The sequence below is a fragment of the Cyclopterus lumpus genome, chromosome 7 (assembly GCF_009769545.1).
Source record: "Cyclopterus lumpus isolate fCycLum1 chromosome 7, fCycLum1.pri, whole genome shotgun sequence".
Taxonomy (NCBI): Eukaryota; Metazoa; Chordata; class Actinopteri; order Perciformes; family Cyclopteridae; genus Cyclopterus; species Cyclopterus lumpus.
In genome coordinates this window covers 10,785,087-10,800,437 of record NC_046972.1, presented here as the reverse complement: position 1 = coordinate 10,800,437, position 15,351 = coordinate 10,785,087, and the positions used below count along the sequence as shown (strand labels likewise).

The 15,351-nt window shown below is 42.5% G+C and overlaps 1 protein-coding gene across 2 annotated transcripts in view; it reads left to right on the top strand.

Annotated features, from left to right (window-relative positions):
- Positions 1-15,351, top strand: part of casz1 (castor zinc finger 1) — a 76,983-nt gene that overhangs the window by 41,627 nt on the left and 20,005 nt on the right. Inside the window, exons 2-6 of one of the 2 annotated variants that reach the window (XM_034537348.1) lie at positions 1,649-2,206; positions 7,629-8,529; positions 10,290-10,355; positions 10,790-10,885; positions 12,937-13,033. In XM_034537348.1, the coding sequence (XP_034393239.1) occupies positions 1,649-2,206; positions 7,629-8,529; positions 10,290-10,355; positions 10,790-10,885; positions 12,937-13,033 (1,718 nt within the window). The remainder of the gene's footprint in view (positions 1-1,648; positions 2,207-7,628; positions 8,530-10,289; positions 10,356-10,789; positions 10,886-12,936; positions 13,034-15,351) is intronic. The other variant, XM_034537347.1, reaches the window with a different exon arrangement.

Below are 15,351 nucleotides of genomic sequence, written 5' to 3'. Positions count from 1 at the left end.
GCATTGTCTGGCGACGAGGTGATCTGTAAGCACCTTCAAATTGTATATCCTCTAATGAATCCACAGCTTTGCAAAAGAAAATGAAAACAGGATTTTATGTTGCACCGATGTGATTTACATAATGCTTCCAATGCCTCACACATGATTGTGCTTGGCTTTACGACGGAGAGAAAATGAAGAGGCTCGTGCTCATTGTTATATAAAGTGAATTGAGTCTTTAAGATAGAACTTTGTTACCTCTCATATCACACATTTCTGTCTGCTGAAATGGTGTGTCCATAGCTTAGTATGGTGTATTATCTTAATCACTGTGTGGCTGACTTAGGATTCAATACAACTTCACACGGGGAGAACTATCTCCACTGTGGCATGCTGTTTAACTGTTTTCACAGAGCCTCAACCAACAAAGCATTAAATACTACAGAATAAAAGCACAATACAAGTTTAAATGCTTGTCTGATCTCTGGTGGTTATATTGCTTCTTTTTTTTCGTACCATAAATACTGTAACTCACGGTCACCTCCTCCTCGCTTTTTAAAAGTAATTTACAACTTGATAATGATCTGGCCTTGATTTTGAGTCTGGAAAATGCTGTTGGAAGGTGAACTTTGGTGGCTCTGGAAGTAAAGTGAAAGGAACTAGAGTGCAGTTTCTGCCCTAAAAAGGCAGCTCTGGATACGGAATGCCACAGGCAGCTGTTCCTGCCTCATCAGAGGACATGTTATAAAGATAGCCCCACTTGGGTTGAAATAATGCCACCCATTGCTGCCCCAAAGCACACTCTATCATGCTCTATTGTTCAGAGAGGCCGCAATGGGGGAAAGGATGTTGAGACTGTGCAGTCTGTCTTGTTTCGTAAAGATATGTAAAACATGGTGACGACCAAAAGAAATAATATCCATGTTACTTGCTTGGCCAGATCAACAGTAAAAGACAGCAGAGGGTAGAAATAGCTCGTGAACATGGTATATTACTTTTTGAATCCTTTGAATAAAACAAACCAGCAGCCTATCCAGAAAAGATACAGTTACAATACAGTTATCGGGTGTAATCCCGCTGAATAGCCATCGTGAGAACACAGCTCCAAAAAGACCAGAATGCGCTCAGCATTCACAGCTTTAACGCTGTGCAGCCCCCCACTCAGTGGCAGGACCACAGCCTCTTGAGGTGAGAGAGAAGATAACATTTCACAGTGTCTCTATAGCGCTGTCATGTGAAGGATTATGTAGCCGTGTATTTGCTGCTTGTAGTACCGTAGGGGGTCTGATACCTATCTGCCTGTGGTTTCAGCTGCCTGGGCTTTTTTTCTCCTTTTTCTTTTTTTTTCATTACTGCTTTAAACTCTGAGCTGACCAAAGAGGTGTGACTTAGAAAGATATGTACAGTATCTCTGTGTGTCCTTCTAGTCTGTTATTGTTAAGTGCTTTTGGATATTATTAATAGCAGCAGTCACAGTTGTTCACTGTTGTTTTTCCCAATGTGACGTTGAAAATCAGTACAACTTGTACCGATATGGAAGAAAGCTGTTTCAAATTTTGTTTCTGGTGATACTGGAAATTGCTAATTGAGTGAAAAGTTACATTCCTTATGCAGATAATTGTAATACTGAATAACTTGAACTAATCTTCTTTTTTCTTCTTCTCATTAGCTAAAAGGAGTTTATGCACTGAAACGACCTCAGGAAAATCCAAGATGGCCGCCAAAAGGAAAGGTGGCTTAAAACTCAATGCTATCTGTGCCAAGCTGAGCCGTCAGGTGGTGTTCGACACCAGCTCCCAGAATGCAGAGGGAGACCAGAGTGTAGCAGAAAACAGTGAGCGTGGCAGTTCCCACGACGATGACAATGAGACCAACTTCCCTGAGAGCCTGAACCTCAGTCAGAGTCTGGAGGAAGACCAGAAGAGACGCGAGGCCATTGAGAAGTGGGTGAACGGCGAGTACGGTGATGAGCCGCCAGCACCCGGCCACGAACACGAGCATGAACTTAAAGTCAGCAATGACGAAGATGCTCCTCCTCATGGCGTGTACATGGTACACCCCACAGGCTGCAGCGATGACGAGGACAACGTGGAGGAGGCCGAGCCGGTGGCAGTCTCCCAGGATGGCAGTTACCGTGACGACAAAGAAGCTGAAGACAGGCCTTCAAAAGACACCTACATGCCACAGCGCGAGGCCCAGAGTCGCCAAGCACCTTTCTCCTCCACAGGTACATTTTGACTTTCCTAATGTCCCCGCCATACTCTGATTTATACTTCACCCTTTTTAGACTTCTTAAACCGACATAACCTTTGACCTTCAAAACATTACACTTCATAGTATTAAGGGGCAAACCCTTAGATGGAGGGTGGGTGACATCCACATAAGCTTAAGTGTTCCCATTATTGGGAACAGACACTCTAGAGTTACATTATGAATAGCCAGTGACATTATTACCCTAAAGACAGATTCAACTGGCAGGCCGGGGGCGGGGGTGGGAGGGGGGGACAGGAACTTGTCAGTGTGTGGTTAACTGCAAAAAGAAATTCATAAATGGAGTAGGCTTACAATGTAAGGCTGTTTATGCGCTCTCCCAGCAGCTGTGGGCCAAGAGCGCATGGCAGGACCAGGCTAAGCTTCATATTACACCCAGGATTACATATTGAGTCTTTGATTTTCCCTAAGCTCACTAAACTTAGCCACCGCTTCAAACTCCTCTATTACATGGAGTTGTGGTCTGCCGTAGGGGAGCTTGGTTGTTTTTTTTTCATTTGTCAAATAAAGTCAGAAACAGGGAACTCATATCGCAGTTCCTATGACTTAAGTGTGTTCTTTTCTCGTCACAAACTCCATGTATTTATTGTGAGCACACAGACATATTTTTATAAATTCCTTTATAAAATGCTTTTGTAAATTGCTCGTAATAACCCCTGATAAATTGTAAACATGATGTTCCCACGATATATTTCACTGATTATCAAATAGAAGTAACAAGAGTGTGTCAACAGCACACACATCTTTTAAAAGTGCCTTTTACACTTAGTGACATTAGATGCATAGGCACTATAAGAGAGTTTGGCCTTTTTCATAGCAGGAGTAAAAGCGCAGAGCTTAAAAAAAAAGAAAGGAGAAGAAACATGGCTCGCTTATAAGAATAGATAAAGCGTGTCTCACAGACACCCAGGGGAAGAAAAAAATGCAATTTGCAGGTGAGACCGGTTGTTGCGGTACAAAAACAAGTTTTGTTTTGTGCTCGCTCACTTCACTTTTACAGTTTTTTGGCCTTTCATCTAGGTTTAGCCATCTACCTCAGAGTCATGTGCACATGCTCTTTTAGTGTGCATTTCTTTGTTTTACAGCAGCAGCTCTGGCCACACAAACAATTGGGGGCAGGGGCTTCTCAGAAAACGAAGCAGGTTTCATTTCAGAGGCAAATGAGAAAGGCTTTGTGGTTTTAATTAGTCATTTTGTGTTTATTTCATGACCATAAAAACGCCTGTCTGTAAATATGTATTACTGTTGTGTTGTATATGTATTACTGTTGGGCCTACACCTTTCCCTCCACTGGCTCCCTGACTACTTTACATCTCACAGCAAAGCCAGAGTGTTTGAAGACTGGGGAGAGCACGCGGCATCAGTGGCAAATCTTGTCTTTAGAGTGTTTTTTTTTCTTCTCAGAGTTGCTCTTTGTTGATTGTAACTAGGGCATCTATATTGCCGTGTTTCTGCTCAGCTCACAATTAAAAAAATGTTCCCCTCTCTCTCTCTCTCTCTCTCTTGGTCTCTTTCTCTCTTTCTCTCTTTCTCTCTCTCTCGCTCTCTCTCTCTCTCTCGCCGCTGTCTTTCAAAGGCTGATGCGGAGTGCACATAATTATGCATATAAACATAGTGGCTTAATTATCTCTCACAACATCAGTGACAATGTAATTAACAAACATTGCAAGATCAATGAGAGAAACTGCGACCTTCAAAACATTTAACTCCTCACATTGAGGCATCGTGCGGATTTCCTATCAGCGCGAAACCCCAGAATACTTTTCCTAGATAATTTAGATGTCGCATTAGAGCCCTCGTGAGCCAGTCAATGGAAAAAAACTATGAATAAAAACTATGAAAGCAAAGACAGAGATGCTCATAGCGATGGATCAAACGGGCTTGACCGTGACTTCCATTTGCAATTCTGGGTTCACTGTAAAAGGTTATTGTTCATTTCAAGCCGTTTCAAAGCCACCGCTATTTACTGCCTGTTAATTAACTAACCAAACAGAGACGAAGTTTGAAGCTCCATGCACTTTTGAGTGTGTGTCAAATTAGTCCAAACAAATGCGCATAATGTCATTTATTCAAAGCAACTCTTTATTAGGCTACCACTGCCCATTTAAACAAAACACACTTAAACTAATTCACCAGCATCAACACAATTTGCTTTTTAAAACTCAATTTAAATTATTGCACCATATAAAAGAATCCCACGATGCAAAATTTTCTGAAAACACAGCATGTTATTAAAACTCTTCTTCTTCTTTTTTTTAAAACTAAATAGTTTACATTGTGCATGTGTGATTCAAAAAAGTGACAGCTGTATTTAAACCCCAGATTAGTCCATATATAGCCACTAGTATGCACCTTTATCATCAGCGACACCTCTGCCTCAGTCTGTGAGCAGAGGAGCTTGCCACACTGATGGCCATGTTTGGTCAGCCAAAAGGAGATATAATGCCCATCTGTTATCATATCTGGGAGGGAAAAAGTGGCCCAATAGCCTCAAATATAGACTAGCAGGTATGTGCCGTGTGTCGGGCTTTGCTTGCCTGAAGTGTCAAGATTAGAAAGCACTTGTTTGTAGAGTTTCCCGTGACACCAGAGAGAGTGCAGAAGGGAAATGTCAGATGTGAGGTTTATTTATGTCTTTTCTTTTTTTTCTTCCTTTCTTTTACTTGATGGGTTTGGGTGGTCGCATTAGTGGAGGGGCCAATCTCACCTTAACCCGTACACAGTTTCCAACCTGGTGTCACATGGCATCATTAAAAGGAAGCCAGATAGGGCTTGAGTAGAAAACTCATTTACATGGTGTTTTAGAAAGGTTATCTCCTGTCGGTTCCAGTCATAATCCTTTCAAGTCCAATCATTTGCCTTTTCGTTGATAGCAGGCCACATGGCTCCACTGATGAATAAAGAGACTTGGATCATTTTTTTTTTTTAGAGAAGGTGATGATAAAACTGTAAGCAAATAGAATATGAAAAAAAGAGGTGTCAGTGCTCCCATGACAGAAACCACTATTCTGTCTGGAGTAATTAGCAAAAATAATAGATGTTTTATTTAATTTGAAACCTACTCCAAAGCAAAAGTCGACAGAGATGAATCCATTCACAGTCAATACAGAACCAGCCTTGACACTCTTCATATTAGTGATCAGAATGATACAAAAATATACATACAGATACAGTATATATACAGATATATTTATATTTGGAAATGTTTTAAATATGATTTCCATCTGCTTTGCACTTTTTAAATACCATCCCTCAGTCAGTAAGTATCGTTCCATTTTCTGAATTTTATGATACGGGTGCTGTCCTAACTTTAGAGCTATATGATATACTGTGACCTGAGGTACTCTTACAAAAAACAAGCACTCAGGTTATCAAGACCTACATCTAATGGGAAGAATGTTTAGACACATTTTGAGTGGACATGTTCAAAATGTTATTTTATGCCGTGCATGATGATCAGTTAAACAATTTGAATAAAAACAAAAACACAACTCTATACATTAATGTTGTACTTTACCCTGCAGTAAATACTCTATGTACAATATTTCATGTGAAAACATGGTAGGTTTGATGAAAGGATCTGTGAGGCATTTCCTCTCAAACACATGATCCATTTCTGTTACATTTTCATGCTCTTTCGATCCACTGGATAATCTTTCATACTGATCCACTGAGCAGAGGAGCAACCCCAACGCAGTGAATGGAAATTTGGGGATTATTTTACATGCTCCGTGGGAGATGTGAAAAGCAGGCCACAGAGACTGATTTAGCAATAACTGAGAAATCTGAGACAAGAGCAGAAATATTTGCGTATTAATTACCTGGGTGGTAGGTGGTATTACTTCTCACCAGCTCGTGTTTTGCTGGTGATATTGTGAAAAACATTTTTTATTTTTTTTTAAAAGGATTTTGGTCCTTTGACCGTGCCAGGGATGAGTTAAGAAGGCCAACAGCTTTAACATGACCCATGTGAAATCCTCATCTGGTACATTTCTGCCATGTCAGTGTTCTGGTATCCTGCCTCATATGCAAACTGACACAACGAGGAGATTTATGGAATCAAGTTCAGGATCAGCAACACACAACTGCCTTGTTTCTCTCTCACGTACCCTTTCTTCTCTTTTGCTTCCAGGCAAAATCATGTTTCCCCTTTTCCCACTCTCTGACCTCTTGCACTAACCTGGATGAAAGTTAATGGGCCAGAATTAATCACCACATAATGCAATTAAAATATACATTGACTATATTTCGCCTGTGTCCTTGGGGAAGTTGTCCAATTTAATGGACTCTTGAAATGAAAGGGACGTTTCAGTTCACAAATGTGTGAAAAGGGGAAAGGATTCATTCTTTTCACTCTTAAAGGTGACATATTAATCATGTTATTTTCAAATACCTTGCACCAAGCCTCGGGATTATTAATTGCACTTAACAAGCTGTCATTTCCTGGAAGATAGCAGTAATAATTATGTCATTTTCAAATCGTCATCATCATGTAAAAATCTGTGGTGAAGTGAGCTGATGATGTTACTTTGTTTCAAAGAAGTTGTATAAAAAATGTCCCCCGATAGATTCCCTTTTATTCTTCAGTCTCAAATGTGATCGGAGATCTCCTGCTCTTACATGTACACTTTTGATATAGTTATATTATATCAAAAGTGATTCTCTAATCAATGTTGATAGTATAACATAATACAAATAGAAAATCAGAAGAAGTGTGTTTATTCAGGGTGTCTTTTGGTACAGTCACTTGCAAATTGTGCAGGACTGACTTATAGTGCAACCAAAACAGGAAGAGCATTGCCTCAGACTGCTCGCTTGTAGACACATGAATGCACAGAGATGTACAGGGTAGCCGATGCTCTAAAATCACTGTTCCTGTTTTTAAATGTACTACCGTTCAGAAACAACAGGTATAGCAGTGTGACATCGATTGTAAGCAGTTACGGTTCAGAAAAAGGGATTGACTATAATGTAGTCTATTTAGTTCCAGTAGGTTAGAAGTCTTTTGTTATCACAATGCAGTGTGTTCGCCATATTATGAGAGAGGGTTGTTTCAATAATTGGGCTGACAAAATATATTTTCTACAGATTCTTCCATTTGTAACAGAGGCATTTGATGCCAAACCAAACCATACATTGTTGAATAGAGACTATCCTCTTTAGCTACACGGCATGGCGATAGTGAAACACTTGTCGAGTGTGAATCAGTCAATGTGAACACTATTTGGTTGACTGATTGACTGACGGGAATTTGGCCACTGATTGACATGTCTCGAGCGACGTTGCTTGTAGCAGCTTTAAAAGGAAAAGATCTGAAAGCAGAGTAAGAGCTGCATCTCTTACATAGGAGCTCATTACTCTCCTCTTTCTCTGTGCAGGAGAAGCATCTGCCCTGCGAGACTATGCGGCCAACACCATGAATGAATTTTTGGGAATGTTCGGTTATGATGACCAGCAGGTAAGGGATGAGCTGACCAAGAAAATCAGCTTCGAGAAGCTCAAAGCCGCTACCTCAGACCCCTCATCCCTCAGCAGTGAGGAGGCCTCACGGCGTGCCCGTTTCTCAAAGTACGAAGAGTACATCCGTAAGCTAAAAGCCGGCGAGACCCTTCCTTTGCCCATGCATGCTGCCCCACCAAAACCAGACGACCTCAACCCCAAACTGGCCCAAGACAAGAGCGCTACCATGCTCCACACCTCTGGGTGCCTCCCAGGGGCCGAGGCACAGATCTACCCCCCCAGCCTAGACCACAAACAGCCAGGAGGACCTCAGCTGGGCTCTTCTCAGTCACCAAATCCCTCTCACATCCAGAGCATGGCTTCCCGAGCCTCCAAGTATGACTTCTTTATTCAGAAGCTGAAGATGGGCGAAAGTCTTCAGCAGCAGAACGGTACTGCTTACAAGCGACCCTCCAAGTACGACCTTGAGAACGTCAAGTTTCTGCACCTCTTCAAGCCTGGTGAGGGCAACCCTGACATGGGCGGCTCCATAGCCTTCAAGACTTGCAAAGTGGGCCGGCCTTCGAAGTATGACGTCAGAACAATTCAGAAGCTGATGCCGGGAAATCCTGAGGCCTCATTGATGCCCAATGTCCTCGCTACAGCACCAGGGAACCCAGGAGCTCCTGGTGTCCCCACTGTGGGTGCAGCTGGGGCCAGCATCGCCCCAGGGCTCACAATGGACCAGACAGGACAAATAAGCTTCAACGCCGCTGACTACCTGAAGTCCAGCTTTTCCAAGACTGACTCCATCACCACAGGCACTGTGTCCTCTGTTAAGTAAGTCTGCTCAAACATCTTCATATGAAACTAGAAGGCCTTTAGAGAGCACATACCTCCACCAAGGCCACGCAATGCTTTTTATTGATGTAATGCGTTTTTTAATCTGATTTAAAATACTCACAGATAAAGCAGATTTTGAGGATACTTAAGTCCTGTCTAGAAATATAAAGCGTTTAAAAATTGGGGGAAATCTGTGATTCCAAAAATGGGCGTGGCCTATATGACCAGGGAATCAAGTCGGAAAATAATTTCATACATTTCACAGTATTTTCAAAATATTGTATGACATACTGAACAATTTATTTGCACAAAAACAATGCGTACGCTCTTAAAATCCGTTAATAAAAAGTATAACACATCCATTAAAATTCCAATTTAAAGTTTATTGGTGCATTGAAAAGATCCCAAGTTCCTGTGGAACACCTTGGAGCCCATGTGAAGCTCACATACGCTTAACTGCTACCGTGAGTCAGTTAGCCTAACGCAAAGGTAATTGCTACCTCCACAGCAGCCAACAGGAATGTAGTGTGAAATAGCGCATAGTGCCCAATAGATCCACGACATGATGAGTTGCGAAGGCACATGAAGTGTTTACTCGCTGTAGCACTCCGTGGAGACTGATTTAGCACAGTCATCGCAAAGTGACTGACTTCTTTCGTTTGGCTAGGGTGTAACAACTCTCCCTTTAATTACTTTGGAGCCATGACTAACCTCCCGGCGAGTCACAGGGGCCGACTCTACACTGCCTGACGAGTGCACTTTAAAGGAAGCAAACGAGGGGTTTGGGGAGCTAGCCTACAGTTGTGTGTACGACTAGTAGGAAACAGCTCCCAGAGTCTGTTTGATTGGTTTTGACCTTGTCTCTAGTTAGTCAAGACCTATCAAAGACACTGTTCAAGAGCCCTCTGGCACTTCTCCCTCAGGCTTTGGCCTTTGTCAGGTTGGGGCTCAGTGGAGCTGCAAGCTTGGCTAACTGACCCAGTCTGGTGCTTGTATGCAGGGAGGAGAGAGGGGGGGGGGGGGGTGCTAGTGAGAATGTCTGGCAGTGCATCCTCCCCTCTGGGCCAGATTAACCTCAGGTCATCCCCCCGTGTGGAGCTGCTCACATGAAGCTAAATGCCATTTCTGAGAGGGAGCAAGCAGAACCAATACTGTATTACGACTGTCACTGCGACCAGCTTTACAAAGGGCACCACATCAGAGGTGACAAAAAGCTCACGCCACTGTAATGTGATGAATCCTTCTTGATTTCCTACTTTGAATTAAATCTGATTGAGTGAAACTGATCGAGTCGGTCGATAGGTTTGAGTCATATGCATTTGAATTTGCAGTGTTGTCCTCGATCGTTGTTTGAACCGAGTTCAGACAGATTGACAACTCAACAACTTGACATCGGCATTAGAGCCAAGGCCCTTGGAGATTTCCGGAAAAGACCTTTTCAGAGCTTTCCTTCCACGTCCACATTATCCAGTTTTGCATATGAGCACTCACCAAAATGCCCCCATAAAAGATGAATGTCCCTTTGCTCCTGCATTTTGCCTTTCATTGGTTGGGAGACCATGCATCAAAGTGAGCGCATTCCATCCCTGATTCATACGGCACATGAAAACGCTCTTATGCCACAAGTAAATGTATATTGATAGTCCGAAGTTTGGCAGCGGCTTGTAAGTAAATATTGTGTCAGTTTGTTTTTATTAACAACAGGCAGCCCGACCACACCATTAATCCTGTCTCTTTTGTGTTTGCTGTTGCATTAGGAATGGCCTGCCACCAGATAAACCCGCCAGCGACGACATCAACCTCTACCAGAAATATATTGCCAGGTATGCAAATCCCTCAATGTGCTACACCGATGGAAAAAAATACCCAAAAACTGAGATGAACCTTTTTTTTTTTCATATATATATAGATATATATATCCACTGATGGTGTGTTTTATTCAGTGATGTAACTAGATCGTAGACTGGCATGAGAATGTTCTGTGTGCAGTAAATTGATTAAGAAAAGAGGAAGAAGGATGAGGGGTAATGAAAGTGAAATGGTTTGATGGTAGCTTACTGTAACTGGTTGAGTAAATGCTCACGGTGTGTATAGCACTAAGACATTGAGGACATAATTCTGAGCAACTATGTACTGTTAGCAATGACTGACACAGAGAGGATATGAGCTTAGGCCGGGTTCTTCTTGAGTTCTGCTGCTTATTGTTGAACACACCAGGAACTGACTGATCTAAAAAGTCTGTCATTCACACCAACAGAGACAAAAACATCAGGGGAAGGGAGGTATCTTGCTTTTCAATGGACACTGAACAATGTCCCCCATTCCGGATTCATTTTGAGCCGACACTAGAAAGGTGATTATCATTTGTTTGTTTATTCCGTTTAAAAAGAAAGAAAAACAGCATTTGAAAAGCCAAAGTGGCTTTGGCGTTAATGATTACTTCTCCAAGGCATAACATGAAGGGCACAAATCAAAGCCTTGGCACTGACAGACACACACATACACACACGTCCTCCTCCACACACACACACACACACACACACACGCACACAAAACCCCTTCCTTGGACTGATTACATTTTGCAAGAAGATTTAATTAAGGAATTTTTAATGAGGCTTCTGCTGGCACTGCCAAGAACTGTTTTGATATTTGCGCTGCATAATGCATAAAATTTGTCTAAACATCTCGGCAGTTGATGCACGGGGAGGCTGCAGATAAGCCCAGATACAGTTTCAATTTCCGTGTTGGGGTTGAAAAAAAAAAGAAAAAGGAAAGAAGAGGAGGAGGGAGGGAAAAAAATGGAAAAGGAGGGCTCATAAAAAGGGCAAATGTAGCACCGAGAGGGGAGGTAGAGGCGGGGGAGGGTCCTCTTTGGAGCTAGGGCTAATGAGAGCACACTAATACCAAAAAACAGCTTTGTAAACGCGCTTGTACCCAATCATTGTGAAAAGAGAGAAAAAAAAAGTTCTTCATCTGCTCACCACACTACAGTTTGATGTTTTAAAGAGCTTCCCTGGTAGTGTTTAGTTGCAGTTTTCACTCTTTAAATGCTTTCATGCACCCACTATTGCCGCGGCACTTTGATCTGTGTGTCTCTATTGTAACTGGAGATGCGCTGCAATCTCTGTATCGTGGCGATATTAATATTTAATCTGCTGCTGAATAGCAGCGGCCCATTAGGCCCCCTCACGCGGCAAGTGGGAATTGTCCAGAGGCAAAGTGATACAGCTGGGCAATGAGCAGAAGGGTGGGCCATAGTCTCAGGGGGGTTGGGGGGAGGGGGGCATAAGAGTACATGTGTGTATGTATGTGAAAGAAGAGTATAGAAAACATTAATGGTTGGGACATATGTTGCCTTTAATGTGTAGTTTGACTTCTAGTTTTGTCTTTTCTAAAAGAGCTTTCAAACCGTCCTAAAGCGCCCTCTAACTATGTCACCATTTCCCAGACAGACACACACACACACACACACACACACACACACCCTCACAGCCAACTTAAAAAGAGTAGTGGATATGCCGTTCAATTAGCTTAATGAACTCAGCAAAGTGATCTGTAAATGCAGCTCTGGGATAATCCTAACAAGGAAAAAACAGAAAGAGAGATGGAAAAAATATTACTTAGCCCCCTTTTCTCCCTCTCTTCTGCTCTAGCAGATGGAGCTCTTGGCAGCAGCAGTGCAAATGTTTATTTGTGTGTTTTCACTGGTAATTGGAGGATTTTAACAGTCATCGTCGTCAGCCTTATAATCACCACCGTAAAAGTGTCTGTACTGTAGCAAGCAGCGCCAGATTGAAATCTGTAGTTGTGTTTGGACTCCAGAGGAGACAGTGAAAGGGTTTGGGGTGAAAAAGTAGCTGTTCCTCAATCTCAGGATACCCGACCCGTTCCTCACTAGAACTGTGGTTAACCTGAAAGGACTGTGCATTGATTTGACAAGTTTTTTTTTTACAGTGCTGAGAAATAAAGTAGTCATCGGCTCCCCGATCCTTGAGTGGGTGTGTGTATGCGTGTCGGGGGAAAGGGTTTCAGTGTAATAAGTGTCTCTTACGGCTGCTTTGGAAATAAATGGAGCTAATTTGGCTGAAATTGGTGTGACAGACGGGTAAATTGTTGCAGCAGTGTGGAAAGCAGAAGTCAGTTTGAAGGTGTGAATGGTGTTACTTTGAAGGTGAGACGAGCAGAGTGCCTTTGAAAGCTCCTTCGCCTGTTTTTCTTCTGTGCTCTTCCTGGTATTTCAGATCATTTCTTCACTAATCATTCTTGATTTGCTGTTGATTATTTTCAAGTCACACCAACATATTCCTGAGCTGCTTCGTATTCAGGCTCCGATGTGTCGTTTCAGTCCCTGTGCTCTGTGTGGCTGTTCAAAAGTATCTAATTTTTGACAAACTTGGTTTTCAGGTTCTCTGGAAGTCAACACTGTGGACACGTGCACTGTGCCTACCAGTACAGGGAGCATTACCACTGCATGGACCCTGAGTGTAACTACCAGGTGAGCGTGAGTACCTTACAACTTTTTTGAGCATCCCTCATATACACATTTGCTGCAAACTTTACTTTAGATGCTCACACGACTAGAGAAGTGAGATTAAAGGTAAACGTGCCACCCTCACTGGTTGAAACTAGTGAGGGAAGGTGAAGTTGCAAGGTTACGTTAGGTGACTTGAAGCTAAGCATCGTCTCTTCCTTCAGGACATGACAAAGGGGGATGTGGTGATCCCAGGATAGACAAACAGGATAATGTGTCATCTTTTCATTAGTGAGGTCCCACCTGGCCAAAGTCTACGCAGATGAAAGGTTTGCTGGCCTTTAATCTGCCGAGTGTGTACATCCGCTCGGTATGCCGGCATCTTCTAGGCACAGTTGGTCTTTGGCAGTTGGCCTTTTATCACAAGGGTTATTGTAAATATGCTTAAAACATGGCTCTTTTTTATCTGTGTTCTTTTTATCTAAAGACATCTGCCACTGACTGGGGGCCTGTCTTTAATCCCCTTCCACGTTATTAATCTAGTCTTGGTCCCAGGAGTTGTCATGTATGGCACAGGAAGGAGAAAAAACACAACGCAGATCATAATACAGGCCTTGTGTTTGCTGGAGCATATGGCCAAAGAGAGTTAGGCAAACACAGGAAGATTTGTCAAAGATGTCAAAGATCCATGCACAGTGAGAGCCGTGTGTGTGTGTGTTTTCCTTTCCTTACAATTTTCTGAATTAAGCCATCTTCATCTGTAATCTCCGTTGTCTGCTCCTGATCAAGAGAGATTACCGCTCGATAAATATTGTTTATGTGGTGAAAAGCATTACAGATCTAAGCTTTCATTTTCTGCATGAATCCCCACTTCACAGTCTGATGGGACACATTCTTGGAGGAATACAAAGGAAAATCATTTCATGTCATTATTTAGAGTGTTAGTTCAGGTTATCACAGCAATTTCCATGGTCAGGTCCACATTTCTCTGTTGTTGTGCGTTGCGTGGAAACACAGATATGCTTTGCAAGCCAGCTCGCTGGGATGTCAATACCCTGAAAGAAAAGAGAGGAAAAAGAAGGAGAAGCAGGCAGTGACGAGCAGCCCCTTTCGAAGCGATAACTCATGAAATGTTACATGACACACTCCTGGAATATTATCCCACTACCAGCCTGCGGGCTATTGGCTGAGTCTTAACATTCTCCTTTCATGGACTTGTACATGAGGGAGAGTGTGCATCTTGCCACACTAGTGGGAATCCTAAAATAAATGTAGCAAGTGGCTCCCAACCTTCATCGCCACTCAACTGAAAATTAGATCTTTTTCCCAGTCAGCTCTCTCCATGGCCTATTTTGGACGGCTTGATGGATCGAATGTACCATGACCGCAGCTCAACTTATCTACTGGTCATCATTAACCGTTAGATACCAGTGAGCCCAAAGCCCAGACCTGTATTAGGATCTTTCAGGGAAATTGTTCAAAACGTGACGAATCCACTGCATTCATTAATTAGATTGCAATAAAATCCTAATGAAGTGTTTGCTCTTCCAGGAGTCAAACATCTCAGAAATATGCAGTGGGAAACAAGCCAAGAGCGAGAGAATGAACGGCTGTGTGAGATCTTAGCTTTTTATTTTTGCGGAGTGGAGCACATGACACAGAGCAATTACCCTACTTTGTACAACAATTAGTTGCTTTTTAGAATAGTTCTTTCTGATGTTTTCCCCTCAGCTGGAGATAAATATGGATTGAAGGCAGAACTGTCTCATTGATTTGCACTTCTCCTGTTACAGTTTCTGTAACATCAGCTTAAGCCCAATTACAGCAGATTTGGTTGCTGCAAGTCTCTGTGGGGTGACTTTTCTGGTTTCCCTTCCTGACTCCTAGGTGTGGGAGGGATATTTGATTTATTAATTTTTTTTAATTTTAGAAGGCGGGTCTCTTAGCATATTCACTCATCATTACAGGCGAAGCCTGCACCAAAAGCGAGCGCTAACGCTTTAATTAAAAAAATCATATGTCAGCGAATAGAAAGGGAAAACGTTTTTTGGTTCACTTGTTTGTTTGTCTGTTTGTTTCTGTTGTCTTCTGTTTTCCCCTGTGCATGTCTGAGAAACCATCTGCATGGAACATAATTCTTCCAGAGACAGAAACATCAGAACTGTGATCTTGCATGTCAATTGATTCATCTTAATTAAAAAAAAAAAATGTTTTGGTGGAAGGGGGGGGGGGGGGGAAATCATGTCGAGACAGTGGGGGTATGGGGAACACACTCCTTGTTCCATGTGGAAGCTTCTCCTGCGCTCAGAAAGTCCCAGAGCCTTTGGTGCTGCATTTGGATAGGACAC